This window comes from Natator depressus, chromosome 12 (genome assembly GCF_965152275.1).
Source record: "Natator depressus isolate rNatDep1 chromosome 12, rNatDep2.hap1, whole genome shotgun sequence".
Taxonomy (NCBI): Eukaryota; Metazoa; Chordata; order Testudines; family Cheloniidae; genus Natator; species Natator depressus.
Window position 1 is genome coordinate 3,015,945 of NC_134245.1, and position 16,328 is coordinate 3,032,272.

At 46.6% G+C, this 16,328-nt stretch overlaps 1 protein-coding gene across 1 annotated transcript in view; it reads left to right on the plus strand.

The window, feature by feature from the left end:
- HYDIN (HYDIN axonemal central pair apparatus protein) overlaps positions 1 to 16,328 on the plus strand; it is a 443,011-nt gene that overhangs the window by 63,917 nt on the left and 362,766 nt on the right. The window contains exon 5 of the mRNA XM_074968344.1: positions 1,004 to 1,138. Within this exon, the coding sequence (XP_074824445.1) occupies positions 1,004 to 1,138 (135 nt within the window). The remainder of the gene's footprint in view (positions 1 to 1,003; positions 1,139 to 16,328) is intronic.

Sequence of the window (16,328 nt, forward strand, 5' to 3'; positions counted from 1 at the left end):
CCAGCAGTGCCCACTACTCCAGTCTCACCCCCTTCTGGGAGGCAGGGGGTTAATAGCAGTCCTTTGGCTTGCACCTGCCTCAGTGGCCAACCACAACCCCACTGTCTAGCCCCTCATCTCGGCCCCACTCCTCTGTGGCCAGGTGCAGTATAAGGAGGGAAAGGGGGAGACCCAGGCCCACCCACTACTCTGGGTCCCGACCCAGGGACCCTCTAGTGGCAGCCTCTCTCTGCCCTCCTTAACTCCCCTCTTGTCCGCCTGTCTTCCCCAGGCCACTTCCCCTTTGGCCCCATGCACCTTCTCAACCCTTTTTAGCAGGGGCCGCAGCCTGGCAGGTAACTGGGCCTGATCTCTCCTCTGCTCCTCCAAGCCTGCCCAGCACTTCTCTGTCCAAGGTGCTATCTCCTTACCTCAGGAGCCAGTCCTCCTCCCTTGCTAGTCAGGGAGAGACTGTCTTCTCCTTTGCTAGGCAGCCTTTATATAGGACCCAGCCCGGCCCTGATTGGCCACCTCTTCCTTTGCCTTCATTGGGTCTCCACAGGCCTTTGCTGATTGGCTGCTGGTCTGCGCAACCTCTCTGGCCTGTTCCAACCCTTTTTCTCATGGAGTGGGGCAGCTGCCCCACTATACCCCCCCCCCAGAATTGTTTGAGATCTGGGTCTGGTAGCCCCACTCCTTACGCTGGGGGAGGGGCCTTTAGATGTGGGCAGGTTCGTGCACACCTATCCCCAGATGCTCAATAGGTACTGGAAGGTGCTTCAGTACTATGGTGATGAGCGCAGTGCAAGAGCCTACATAGAATAGAATAAATGGCCCACTGCTAACTCAAACTCAACACATCAAAAAGTTTAATGTCTCTCCATTTCCCCTATAATAAACTAATTGCACTTAACCTTTAGGGAGCACTAAGGATCAATATCCCCATTTGATGACTAGGATGATTTCTTTCTCTTTGCCCTTCCATGTGGATTGCATAATCTTATATTTTACATGTCTCCTACAGATTCCCCGGTTGGTGAAAGTCATCCTGGAGAGTTCTCCTTACTTCAGAGTTATCAGTCCCAATGATGTGGGTCACAAAGTAGCACCGGGCATGGCGTCTACCTTCCACATCCTCTTCATTCCTGAGGAGAACAAGGTAACACCAACACCTTTAAAGGGATCGGTGCCTTTTAAACATTGAATATGCACACAAAGGGCTAGATTTTGGCCAGTAAAACAGGTGTAAATCCAGAGTAACCTTTCTGATTTCGGTGGAGTTACTCTGGACCCAGCCTACTGCGATAGCACTAGAGCACCCACTACTCCTTTGTGAAGGGTATCCTTTAACAGACTGGACGTTCCTTTTGCCTGTTGTTCTGTAATCTGTCAACCTATTTTTGGGGCTCTTTTCATCCTTCAACACCCAAGGGATTTAAGGTGTAACTCAGGGGTTCTCAAATTGCAGGTTGTGACCCCGCAGGGGGTGTGAAGTTATTCCGTGGGGGGTCGTGAGCTGTCAGCCTTCCCCAACTCCACTTCACCTCCAGCATTTATAATGGTGTTAAATATTTTTAAAGTGTTTTTAATTTATAAGGGGGGTCACACTCAGCGGCTTGTTGCGTGAAAGGGGTCACCAGTACAAAAGTCTGAGCACCGCTGGACTGTAACTCCTATCAGAGAACTGCTTAAGCACCTGTGGGCTGATAGATTATGCACCATATAATCAGACATAGGGCTTTCTGCATGACTGTACATATTCTGAGTTACTGAAGCAATTATAAAGACCAACGCCTAAACTTTCAAAAGTGATCAGTGATTTTGGGGGCCCAACATGGGCCCCTTGAAAGAGGCCTGATTTCCAGTGGAAGGATGTTCAGCACTTTCTGAAAATCTGGCCACTTTAAGGTGTCTCAGGTTGGACACTGAAAAATGGAGACACTCAAGTTCGATAGTTCTTTAGGCCTAAAGTCTTTTTTAACGAATCTGTATATGATTTGATTGCAGTCCACTTGCCACAGTTCGAGAACCACTGTTTTAGACTAACTGGCTAGGGACAGTGTGGAATTCTGGGAGGGTACGGGTATTTGATAGGTCACACTTGGGATTACATTGCTGCTGTTTCTCCCTTTTTATATGGGATCTGTATGTATGAGTGGGAAGACACATACACAGATGTTCAGTTATACCTATAGGAATGCAACAGATTAGGGAAACCCATTCTTCATCTCTCCCCCTCCTCATTTTGGCCTGGGGAAAAGGAGATGATTTTTAAAAACTCTGTTTTTAGGCCTTACAGATATGCTGCGCCTGCAGCCATTTGCCTGCCTACATTCCAGTTGTCAGTCAGGGAGAGGAAGTGCTACATGTGTGGCAGAGAGCCAGCTTGGCACAGACAAACTGAGCTCTAGATTTTCTTCATTAAGAATGTGCTCAGTGTCCTGCAAAAGGCTTAGTGGTACTTCCTATCAGAAAGATTCTGTGCAGAAATGACACCTAACAGCGTCTCTGCCTACCTACTGGCATCTCACCGCAGTATCTAGGCTACTACACCTTCCTTTGCTGAAAGTGTACAAATAACATTGCTGTGCTAGTAGTGAGTGCTAAGATGTCACCAGTCACTATGGTGATCATGAGACTTGTTGGGGCAGAAGAAGATGTAGCAGCTGGGAAGGGTCATATGCATGGCAAGTTGATGCTTAAAGAGGTGCAGAGCAAATTTTTTACAGCATCCTAGTGCTAGTATGGTCCTTCATATAACCTGTCTTGAAGTGGAAAGGTTAGGAATAGCTTTGTACTAGCCAGTGTTGGTGCACTAAGAGAGCTGAGGAGTTTGGTCCTCTCTTTGGACACAGTTGATTTCTTTTCTTTCATTTGTTGGTAGGTTTTGGTTTGATTGTATTCCCTTTTGTGTAATGTTTGGAAATGGAATGGTGTAATAAATGAAAATCCCCATGATCTGTATCCTGTTCCCCAGCAACATGAGCATGTGAAGTAATTGATTTTCCTCTGACAGGACTGAGAAGTTATTGAAAGTCATTAATGTTTGCAATAAAACTATGTTGGTATGGGAGGAAATTTTCAAGAGCGCCCAAGTGATTTAGGCTCCGAAGGTGGTCTCTCAAGTAGAAAGGACCCATGTTATTTAGGTCTTTATAAATCAAATCCAGAACCTTAAATTCCTACAGGATTCAGCCCAATTCACCAGTTCCTAATGTTACAAATATGAAAAATGGTTCCTTAGAGCCATATTTTGAAAGCCGTCTGCATTGTGCTTGCAGTTGTGTGCATACAGAGTAACAGTGATGCACGCATACTAGGCTCTGTACTTTGTACGTGCTAATGTATGGCCCACTTCTGCTCCCATTGTTGATGTTATGGGAGCAGGATCATGCTACTAGAATCTTTTTTTAAATGGGGGGGGAGCCTTCTTGATGCTGAAATACTCCAGTAAATTAGTATGTAAGTTATGCCACTAGGACAAAATGTAGGTATGTGTGTACATTATACATTATATATTCAAAAAGAAAAGGGGTACTTGTGGCACCTTAGAGACTAACACATTTATTTGAGCATAAGCTTTTGTGAGCTACAGCTCACTTCATCGGATGCAGTGAGCTGTAGCTCATGATGCTCAAATAAATGTGTTAGTCTCTAAGGTGCCACAAGTCCTTCTTTTCTTTTTGCAGATACAGACTAAGGCGGCTGCTACTCTGAAACCAGTATATATTCAGTGCTTGTTCCTGTAATCCCTCTTCAGGCATATCACTTGTTTCAGTGCACGCACGCACGCACGCACACACGCACGCACACACACACGCACACACAATATACCTGAAGAGGGATTACAGGGACAAGTACTGAATTATCCCACTTTACGCTAATAAAAGTTCAGTTTCCATAAATTGGGCATATCATCTATGACTCTTGGTTAAGTGTGGTACTTTAAAAAGCACTAACCTTTCTCTGTTTGAGCTCTTCCCTGTTATTATTGGTTACCTGTAATTCTCTTAGCCTGAGTCTGATCTTACATACACTGGATAACTCTGACTTCAGATGAGTCACTCCTGATTTACAGAGGTATTGCACAGAGCAGGATCAGGGCCTGTGTGTTCTAAAGAAAAATAATTTGGATGCTGTCAGTGGCTGAAATGCCATGTGGCATGAGGCTTCATCCTGAGAATGGAGCATTTTCATATTATCTCTTAGCCTTGTGGGTCTGCCACACAATTGGGCAGTCAGTAAATAAATAAATAGCTGATATGTGTCTTTGTTTATTGGAATGTACTTTATAAATATGAAATGCAAATCTTTCCACTTGGCAACAATTCCAGTTTGTTACTCTAACTGCTTCTAATTTACACTGTTTTGTTTTATGGCTCTGTTTGTTTAATGTGGGTGTTCTTGTTCTGTAATGTGTTCTCGGGTGCTCTTGTATTTCTGTCTGACAGAATCTGTCTAATTGGAAACCTTTGCTGAGTTGATGGGCAAATAAACAATGGACAGGAACCTTCATGTTTTATGTGTGTCCTTCCAGATTATTAATAAATTATGATAAAAGAAAATTAAAGGGAAAGCAAGAGGCATATAAAACTATTTTACAGCACAGTTTATTCAATCTTCCATCTCCTACTCTTTGCACCATAACAATGCCACATTTTTCAGGCAATACCAGCTTAGACGGGAGAGTTTGCAAAATTCATTACTGCTGCCAGTAATGCTTGTTGATTAATATGAACTATGACAGGACAATGAGTTATTGTATTAGCAGAATTAAGTCCTTTTAAAATTCAGTCCAGCCTGTTAGAGATGTTTTGTAGCATATTGAAGGCATTCCTAGTATATCTTCAGGGGCATGGTTCCTAAGGGAAGCGCTTATGTTCACTTCATGGAATGCCTTTCTGTAAAATTGAGTTGGGATCAAATTATCCCCTTATCAAGGACAAGAAAAACATAGTCCCTGATTGCAGGGTTCTCTGTGAATTGTTCATTTGTGGGAGGGGGATGTCCCCCAAACAGCAAAACTGGCATGGGGTATTTGTGAGATTTCCAGAGTCTCTGCACTATTTTCTAGTACACCACAGTTCTGCCTCCGTGGCCCCATGGTTCCACCATGGAGCTGTGCTCCTCTACATTCTTGCCTGACTTTTAATTACATTGCAGTGGACCTGGTGATGTCCTTTGCAGCTATGATCAGGAAATAATTCATGCACTATTTGTACTCAATTATATAGTTAAACGGACATATGAGAGCCACCTGGCCCATTGGGTGGTTATCAGACATGCCATTATGAAATGAAAATGTGCAAATCATCAAACTGGTGCAGAAATGAAACCTTAGATTGCAGAGATCCTGAAACAATAATTCTTTGAGTGATGGTCCCTATGTGGATTTCAAACGCAGGTGTGCATGTGTGTTATGTGCCGGAGCTGGAACTGTTCATGGTAGTGTCTGTTGACCTCCACGTGTGTTGTGCTCCACTGTGTGAGATGTCCAAGGCTTTAAGAGGCTGTGCGGGTTGATGCCTCTTCAGTTTCCTCTTACTGCTGCATGGCCAGAGTCGGAACCTGTCATAAATATAAAGGGAAGGGTAAACCCCTTTCAAATCCCTCCTGGCCAGAGGAAAAATCCTCTCACCTGTAAAGGGTTAAGAAGCTAAAGGTAACCTCGCTGGCACCTGACCAAAATGACCAATGAGGAGACAAGATACTTTCAAAAGCTGGGAGGAGGGAGAGAAACAAAGGGTCTGTGTCTGTCTGTATGCTGCTTTTGCCGGGGACAGAACAGGAATGGAGTCTTAGAACTTTTAGTAAGTAATCTAGCTAGGTATGTGTTAGATTATGATTTCTTTAAATGGCCGAGAAAAGAACTGTGCTGAATAGAATGACTATTCCTGTCTGTGTGTCTTTTTTGTAACTTAAGGTTTTGCCTAGAGGGATTCTCTATGTTTTGAATCTAATTACCCTGTAAGGTATCTACCATCCTGATTTTACAGAGGTGATTCCTTTACTTCTATTCAAAGTCTTCTTGTAAGAAAACTGAATGCTTTTTCATTGTTCTAAGATCCAAGGGTTTGGGTCTGTGGTCACCTATGCAAATTGGTGAGGATTTTTACCAAACCTTCCCCAGGAAGTGGGGTGCAAGGGTTGCGAGATTTTGGGGGGAAAGACGTGTCCAAACTACGTTTCCCAGTAAACCCAGTGTTTGGTGGTGACAGTGGAAATTCCAAGGGCAAAGGGTAAAATTAATTTGTACCTTGGGGAAGTTTTAACCTAAGCTGGTAAAAGTAAGCTTAGGAGGTTTTCATGCAGGTCCCCACATCTGTACCCTAGAGTTCAGAGTGGGGGAGGAACCTTGACAGAACCCCTGTTCCTCGGTGATCTTAATTAGCTAAGAGAACTGCTCTTCGTCTTTGCTGTATATAGTTTCTAGTTAGAGAGTTGTCTGTCACTTTTTAGTAGTTTGTTTGTTTTCCTTGGGCTTTTCCCCTTCAGGGTTTTTTTTTCTCCCCGACCTGGGGACTATGCCCCGACAAGCCAGCTTCAAGAACTGGGCCTTGTGCCCTCACTCCTTTTCAGTGACCAACGAGCACACTCGTTGCTTTTACTCTCTTGGTGAAGCCCACATTGTCTCTTGCTGCTCCATCTGCCGCTTGTTTCCATCCCAGACTTGAGCAGCTCATGAACTTTGCTTCTGCAAATGTCTGATGGGGGAGGTGATGCACCCACATGTGCAACCAAACCCAGCTCCGACAGACCCACTGAAATGGGACCCGTCACCCAAGGTGAGCACTTCACTGAGCCCCTCACTGGCAGCACTGTCACACTCATCGAAGTCCCACCTCATGCACAAGAAGCACAGACATAAGGGCAGCTCCCTGATGGGGACTGTCTCTAAATGCAGTGTTACCTTCCCAAGCTGTTAGGTTGGGTGAGAAGTTGTGCACAGCTATGGATACTCCTGCTCTGAAGAAGGCTCGTATGGCACATCACTCCAAATGCTGTCGTACACCACCATCCCCATCTTCTGCTCCAACACCTGTGTCTCCTCCTTTGCCCTTGGCACCATCGATGCTGCCAGCACCTTCTGGCCTGTAACACCCAGTCCCGCGCATTCCAGGGCAATTATCGCCCCTGACACCATCGGCTGAGCTCGTGCTGCCTTTTGCTGGCTCTCCCACACACTCTGGACCTCCGCCTGTTCCAAGACTACATTCTCCAGTGGATGAGCCCCTCGTGCTCCATCCTTCTCTGCTGGCTCCAGTGATGGATGAGCCCCTTCTACTTGTTGAATTCCCTCTCGGACCTCATCTTGCACTGATGGCCCCTCCCTTGCTGGACCATTCTTCTGAATCTGAGTGGTCTCCAATCTAAACACAGCCTTCTCTCCTGCCTGGTCCTACAGCTCAGACTCTCTCCACCTGTCCTACCCACCGACATACTGACCCGTGGTTCTGCTACCTGCAGGCACCTCTGATGCCTGGTGATCCATATGCCTGTCCCTAGTCACCTGCTTTGGACCCCTACCATGATTGTGGGATGCACCATCCGCATCACCACCCATTTTCCACCCATACTGCGACTTTCCATGATGAGTCTCTGGGTGCTTCTGCTCCATCAGCCCTGTGGGCACCAGCTGCAACGTTGGCCCCTGTGGTCCCCGCGGGTGCCTCTTCGTCCCTGGACGATGCCCTCATTTCACCCTCCCTCTCGCCACCTGATGACCATGCCCAATACCAGAGCTTGCTTGGCTGCTGAGCTTAATCTCTCAATGGAGGACATTCAGGACTTCCAGGACCAATTCCTGGACATTCTCCCGGACCTTCCTGTATTGCCTTGCCCATCCACGATGCCATCTTGCAGCCAGCTCAGGCTGTTTAGCACGCATCAGCCTCCTGTGCTGAGGTGGGTGGAACACTGCTACTTTGTGCTGTCTAAGGATACGGACTTTCTCTTTACCCACCTGCCACCCAACTCCCTGGTAGCCCACGTGGCCACTGAATGCGCTAAGTCAGTAACACTTTAAATCCACCCCTCCTGACCACACTGCCAAAAAGCTGAACTTGCTCGGCCACAACGTATCTTCGTCCATGGGTCTACCTGTTCTGTATTGCCAGGTACCAGGCTGTTCTTGCAAAGTATGAGTTCCTGTCCTATTCCAAGCTGGTGGTTTTTCAGAACTTTTTCCCTCCAGAAAAGCAGCAGGACTTTCAGCATCTGTTGGATGAGGGCAAGCTGATGGCCAAGGTAGCTCTCTAAGCTGCTGTTGATACCCTGCCACCACTGCGTCATGCTCCCTGGCATCCAGAGTGGTGCTCCATTGCGATTCTTGGCTCCAGTCCAGCGGTTTCCCTAAGGAGGTCCAGACAACTCTTGAGGACCTTCCCTTTGACAATCATAAGCTATTTAGTGACAAGATGGACAAGTCCCTCCTCTCCCTCAAGGACTCCTACATCGCCCTCTGGTTGCTGGGCATTTATACTCTGGCCCTGACCTGCCAATAGCAATGCTACTTCTTCCACCCTTGCCCTCATGCCGCTTACTAGCGGTACCCTCAACAGCCACCTGATTTGCCTTGCTGCTGTCCACACTCACAGTGACCTTGACATTTTTCCTCTGCTGCTTCCACCTTCCACCACCATCTGTCTAAGCAATCTCTTTGACTCTTTTCTCGAGACCCATGAACCCTCCTCCATCTCTCCAGCCACACCATGGATAGTCTTTGGGTGTCGTCTTGCCCTCTTTGCCCACAACTGGGGCAGGATCACTTCTGATTGTTGGGTGCTGGACATCATCCATCAGGGCTACCTTATCAAATTCCTCTTCTTCCCTCCTTGTCTTGCGCCCAGTGGCTGCCCTTTGGACCCTTCCCAGAACCATCTCCTCCATGAGGAAGTGACCGCCCTCCTCCAAAAGGGCATCATAGAATCCGTGCCATAGCGCTACCATGGCTGTGGTTTTTATTCCCCCTATTTCCTCATCCTGAAGACAGGGGGTGGTTGTCAGGGTTCCCTCCCCACTCTGAACTCTGGGATACAGATGTGGGGACCCGCATAAAAGACTCCCTAAGCTTATTTCTACCAGCTTAGGTTAAAAACTTCCCCAAGGCACAAATCCTTTCCTTGTTCTTGGAGGGTATTGCTGCCACCACCAAGTGAGTTAGACAAAGATTCAGGAAAAAGACCACTTGGAGTCCCTATTTCCCCAAAATATCCCCCCAAGCCCCTTCTCCCCCTTTCCTGAGGAGGCTTGAGAATAATATACCAACCAATAGGTTAACAAAGTGAGCACAGACCAGACCCTTGGGTTTTTAGGACACTAAAAACCAATCAGGTTCTTAAAAGAAGAACTTAATTATAAAGAAAAAAGTAAAAGAAGCTCCTCTGTAAAATCAGGATGGAAGGTAACTTTACAGAGTAATAAAAAGATTTAAAACACAGAGGATTCCCCTCTAGGCTCAGCTTCAAAGTTACAAAAACAGGAATAAACCTCCACCTTAGCATAGGGAAAATGCACAAGCTAAAACAAAAGATAATCTAATGTATTTCCTTGCTATTACTTACAATTTCTGTAATTTTAGGTGTATCATTTCAGTAGGAGCTGGGTTACCTGCTTGGTCTCTCTCTTTGTCCCGAGAGGTAACAAAAACAAAGAGAACAAACAAAACCTCCCTTCCCCACCCCCAGATTTGAAAGTATTGTCTTTCCCCATTCGTCCTTTTGGTCAGGTGCCAACCAGGTTATTTGAGCTTCTTAACCCCTTACAGGTACAGGAGGGATTTTATGCTACCCTTAGTGGTATGTTTGTGACAGTGGTCTTCATCCCATTCTGGATCTGTACTCCGTGAACAAGTTTATTTGCAAGTTTTGCTTGGTTATCCCTTCCCTCCTCAGTGGAGCTTGGTTTGCAGCTCTCAATATGAAAGATGCATACTTCCACATAGACATCCACCCTGCTCATCACAAATTCCTTCCCTTCCAGATGGGGAGTTCCCATTACCAATTCCCTGTCTTGCCCTTTGGAATTGCAATTGTCCCCTCCCACCCCCCGCATCTTCACTAAGGTCTTCATGGTCGTGGTGGCCTATATGTGCCACCTCTGCCATTCCCTCTTCCCCTACCTGGACGACTGGCTCCTTGTGGCACCATCTTGCCCCCTTCTCCTTGCTACTATCCAGACCCTCTGAGCCCTCATCGGCAGCTTGGGGATCTGCATCGACGAGGAAAAGTCTATCCTTGCCTCTACCCGCACGCTCACCTTCATAGGGGCACGTCTGGACTCTGTCGCACCTTTCTTCTCACAGACCACTTCACTGCTCTTATCATGATGCTCCGCCACTGCCCATGAACGTGTGTCCATCAGTGCCTCTCCCTCCTGGGCCATATGGTGGCCCGTACCATGGTCATGCCATTTGCCTGCCTCCATATGCGTTGTCTTCAGCTCTGCAGCTCTGTCTATGTCCTGCAATCGGACCTCCTGAACAACCTGGTTGTCATCCCTCCCACTGTTTTGGCTTCCCTCGCCTGATGGTGCAACCCATCTGTGGTTCTAGCAGGCATTACATTCATGTCCCCCATGTTCAGCACTACTTTCACCACAGATGCCTCACTCATGGGCTGGGGCACCGACCTCGACAGCCGCCCAGCCCAAGGACTTTAGTCAGCAAGCATCATGCAGATGCACATCATCATTCTGGAACTATGGGCGGTCCACCTGGCTTGTCAGGCCTTCCTGCCCTTCTTCTGGTTCCCATCATATTCAACTTATGTCTGACAACATGATGGTGTTTGTATATATCAACAAACAGGGCAGAGTCAGGTCTCCTTCCCTCTGTGTGGAGGTCATCCTTCTTTGGAACTGGTGCCTCCAGCACAGAGTCACCCTTCACGCTGTGCACCTCCTGGGCACCAGCAACTTATTGGCAGACAGGATCAGCCAGTCCTTCCACACCAACCACGGATGGGAACTCCATGACCCCACTCTCCAGCCCATCTGTCATCTGTGGGGCACATCATGCTGGGATCTCTTCACAACATTGGAGAACTACAAGCTTTTCCCTCTTCTGCTCCAGGGAGCTCTTGGCCCAGGTTCATAGGGTAATGCCCTTCTCCTCCCCTGGACCTCAGATCTCCACTACACCTTCCCGTCCATTCCCCTTGTCAGGGTTCCTTCCCCACTCTGAACTCTAGGGTACAGATGTGGGACCTGCATGAAAGACCCCCTAAGCTTATTTCTACCAGCTTAGGTTAAAACTTCCCCAAGGCACAAAGTCTTTGCCCTTGGTTTAGTTAAACACTGCCACCACCAAGTGATTTAACAAACAATCAGGGAAAGGGCCACTTGGAGTTCCTATTTCCCCAAAATAACCCCCCCCCAAGCCCCTTACACCTCCTTTCCTGGGGAGGCTTGAGAATAAACAAGATGAGCACAGACCAGCCTTGGATTTTTAAGACCTAAAAACCCCAATCAGATTCTTAAAAAACAGAACTTTATTAGAAGAACAAAAAAAGATAAGAGAACAACTCTGTAAGATCAGAATGGAAGATAATCTTACAGGCAGTCAGATTTAAAACATAGAGAATCCCTCTAGGCAAAACCTTAAGTTATAAAAAGACACAAACAGGAATACACATTTCCTCCAGCACAGTGAATTTCACAAGCCAAAACAAAGAAAACCTAACACATTTTCTAGCTAGATTACTTACTAACTTTACAGAAGTTGAAGGGCTTGCATCCTTGATCTGTTCCCGGCAAAGGTAACACACAGACAGACAAAAGCCTTTCTCCCCCCTCCAGATTTGAAAGTATCTTTTTCCCTCATTGGTCATTTTGGGTCAGGTGCCAGCCAGGTTATCTGAGCTTCTTAACCATTTACAGGTAAAAGGACTTTGCCTCTGGCCAGGAGGGATTTTATAGCACTGTATACAGAAAGGTGGTTACCCTTCCCTTTATATTTATGACACCCCGCCTTCCCCAGGTCCTGCGCAAAGTATGGAAGGACTGAGTGACGGTTATCCTTGTAGCTTCCTCCTGGCCTGACCAGTATTGGTGCACTGATGATCTCTGCCTCTGCCCTCACCCCCTGATTCCTCTTCCGACCCTCCCGGATCTCCTAACACAGGTGCACGTCCAGCTGCGACACCCCAACCTGAGCCCTCTCCACCTCACAGCATGGTATTTGGTTGGGGCTCATGTGTACACCAGGCTTGCTCCACCCCCATCTGAGACATCCTCACTTGTAGCAGATGCCAATCCACTCAAACCTGTTATCAAGCAAAGTGGCACCGCTTCACTGCATGGGCTGCACTGCCATCACATCTCTCTGGCTCCCTCTCCATTCCTGTCCTTCTGGACTACCTCCTTCATCTTCGCCAATATCTTGCCCACTCTTCCATCTGCATCCACCTGGAAGCACTCAGAGCCTTTCTTCCTCCTGTGGACGGCTTCTCTGTCTTCACCCATCCAACGACCTTCCACTTCCTTCATGGCCTTCTCAACGCCTTTCCCACTCAATATAGAGGCCTACCCCTTCTTGGGATCTGAATCTGGTCCTCTCTGCACTCACCAAGCCACCCTTCGAACCTCTCAACATCTGCTCCCTTTCCCATCTTTCCATGAAGGTGATATTCTTGGTGGCCATTACCTCTGCATGGCGTGTCAGCAAACTGGCAGCCATGATGGCAGATCCATCATTTACCATCTTCCACAAAGACACGGTCTCCTTACGCCTTCACCCCCGGTTCCTGCCCAAGGTGGCTTCCTCCTTCCACCTCAACCAGAGTATACACCTTCCAGTCTTCTACCCTAAGATGCATGCCTCCCCAGTGGAGCATACTTGCACACCCTCGATGTTTGCAGAGCATTAGCCTTTTATCTCCACAGCACCCGTGACTTCCGAGCATCCCCCTGGCTCTTCATTGCCATTGCAGAGCATTGCTGCAGTTGTGCCCTTTCTTCCCAACACCTCTCCAACTGGATTTCCCATTGCATTGGACCTGCTATGCACTCTCTCATGCTTCCCTTCTGCTGGGAGTCACAGCCCACTCCACACAGGCTTATGCCACCATGTCAACTTTCCTTGTGGTTGTTATGTGGCAAGAGATATGTCAGGCAGCTACTTGGTCCTCTGTCCACACCTTTTCCGCTCACTATGCCATTGTCTCCTCAATGGCAACACATGACACAGGTATGGGTCAATGGACACTACTATGAACAGTTCCAGCTCTGGTACATGGCACACATGCACACCCACCTTTGGAATCCAGATAGGGACCAGACATCTCAAAGAACCTCCATTTACAGTAAGTAACCTTCTCCTCTGAGGTGTAAACTGTTGCATTCATTTCAGTGGCTGCAACTCAGATGGCAGTGATGATACTTTGAATGTCAACACGTTCACTGCTTATCAAAGCATGTAAGAAAGGAGAGGCTCGTATTACAAAGATCTACTTCACCATTTCCTGAAGTATGTGCGTCTCTCTCTTTCTGAAGAATTAGCCATGTGGTGCAGTCTAAACACAAAATTGTACCAGTTTAACTAAGGATGTGGTGTTAAATCAATGTAAAATCTGTGTATGGAGACTTAATTTGATTTAAATCTGCCTTAACCAATATAAATCAGTTTTAAACAATGACCAGACTGGAATATGCAGCAGTTTGTTTAAGTTGGATTTTAAGCTGATTTTGGTTAAACCAGTGCAACTTCTATGCATAGACAAGATCTTAGCTAAAATGGTGGGATTGCAGTGGAGCCATGATTGGTTTCATTTTCTTGAAGGGGGGGGGGGGTCTTACCTTTTAAAAGTTTGGGAAACAATGGGCTAGTAAACAGGACAAACACTTAAGAAGATAATTTTGCCTTACCCCTAGCATACTTGGTTCATTTTTTAAAACAGGCAATAAATAAATAAAAATCAATGTTCTATAACTCATTCCATAGCAAGGACTATCACTTGGATGGATGTTAGGATGAAGAGTCTTTTTGTTCTGTGTTTGTACAGCACTGAGCACAAGCGGGCCTTGAGCCATGACTGGGAGGCTCACAGGGGCTGCTGTGATGGCTGACACATTGGGGATTGAACCAGGGAACCTGCAGAGCTACAAGGGCAAAGTACTACTGCTTGAGCTAAACAGCCAATTCTCTGTACCCAGGGACTGTAACAACTCATATCCTCTGTAGATCGGCACAAAATGGGCTCTGCAACACACAGTTACCAGTGAGCAGTGCTTTATTTGTGTCAGGGTTGAGCCTTGGCACCTCTAGGCTTGCTGCATCAGATATGAATGTAAAAAAATTGCTTGCACCCCAGCACCTAAATGCTTGTGCCCCAAGACCTCTTTCATTACAAATTTAACACTGGCAGTGGGTTACGTATGTCATCTGCTCAGAAGAAGCTGATCCTGAGTGTTTGAGGCCCACAGTGAGACTTTGACTTCGTCCCAATTAGGAACAGAGACATTTTTTTTCAAAATTTCTAAAATTCTTGTGGGACAGGAAAACTATTTCCCACCCAGCCCTGCCTATAACACATTTAAGCAATGTGCTTGTAACAGTGAGTAAACAAATACTGCTCATGAACCATCTATAACAAATAGTGTACTGCTGACATCAGAAGTGTGTTTATTGGACTGTGTCTGTCACATCTCTATCATGTATTAGCCTTTATAAACCATCCACAAATGGAAACTTAAGATAGGAATACAGGAATTACCAAACTGGATCCAGCCCAAGGTCCATCTAACCCAGTATCCTGTCTCTGACAGTGGCTGGCAGCAGATGCTTCAGGGGGGAGGTGTAAAATGTGGGGTAATCCCGCCCCCCATTGGTATCATCCTGGTCTATAATAAAGATTGGTTTAAGCCTTGAAGCACAAGATTTAATATCCCTTCCACAAGTGTATATAAATAAAAGTGTAACTGTATTCATTTTATTTATCCTAAAAGACCTCCGTTATTTTTGTACAACAAGTTAGATTTTCTCTCTGTAGCAAGCTCTGTGGTATGCTCTAGGAATTATTTTGGGAAATGGTAACAAGATGATAACAATGACCCCTTCTGGCTTTTTGATCTATTAATCTGTGACAATAAATAATGCCATTACTTCAACTGACATGTTGGTTAGAAAAACTCCCTCATTGCCTATTTTCTTTCAGTGCTGTTAACATTTAGGTTTCTCTGACATCGCTTTATGGCAACCCATCAAACCCCTCTAGGGAACAGCCCCAGTAGGTGTGCTGCTCCACATAGTGCAGTGCCGGGCACATTGTTGGCGCTTGGCGATATGCAAATAATTATAATGGTTAGCCATATCTTTTTAAAATAAATGTTTGCTGAGTAGCACTTCCCATCTCCCAGGGTTGCAATAATACCTAGCTCTTCAATAGCGCTGGTCATCAGCAGATCTCTTTACAAAGGAAGTCAGCATCATTATCCCCATTTTCAGATGGGGTAATTGAGGAACAGAGAGGTGAAGCAACTTGCCCAGGATCACCCGGCAGCTCAGTGACAGAGCCAGGAATAGAGTCCAGGTCTCTGGAGTTCCAGTCCAGTGCTCTCTCCACTAAGCAAGGCTATATAAGGCATACTCCCAAGGGATAGTGTGATGGTGGTAGACCCTCAGCTCATGTTAATTGTCATGGCTCCATTGACGTAAATGGAACTGTGATGGTTCACACCAGCTGAGGATCGGCCCTGTAGTTGACATGGGTCCCTTAACTCTGAATTCTGTTGCTTTGGCCTTCAAACCAACATCTGAACGTAGTGGGCCTGACACTCCCCTCACTGACGCTCATTGAGCACCAGCAAACAGCAGTGCCGGCAATGCATTTACTCCTGATTTACATGGGGGTGAGAGGTGAATCTGACCCAGTGTGAATCACAGGCACCCACTTCTCCTGGTGCTGGAGGCGGGGAGCTGCCCGTGGGTGCAGAGCACCCACCAATTTTTCCCCGTGGGTGCTCCAGCCCCGGAGCACCCACGGAGTCCATGCCTATGTTGTGAATGGGTTTGAATACAGTTGGCCTGCTTCTGCTCTCATATCAGTGGAAGGCCCCGATTCAACAGAACATTTAAACACGACTTAAGTTAAGCAACTGCTTAAGTGCTTTGCTGAATGGCGATGGGATTACTCACATGCTCAAAGGCAGTCATGTGCTTAAGTGCTTTGCTGAGTGAGGATTTAAATCAGGAGTAATGGGGAAGTTGTCTATACAGGGAAGTTAGGATAAATAAGCTAGAGTGTGAATTTAAAGTGTACTGGCGACTCTGCACTAGCCCCCTGAATGGACACTCTTACTCCACACTAGGAATGCCTTTGTGTGTTTTATCTCAATACACTTTGTGTGCTAAA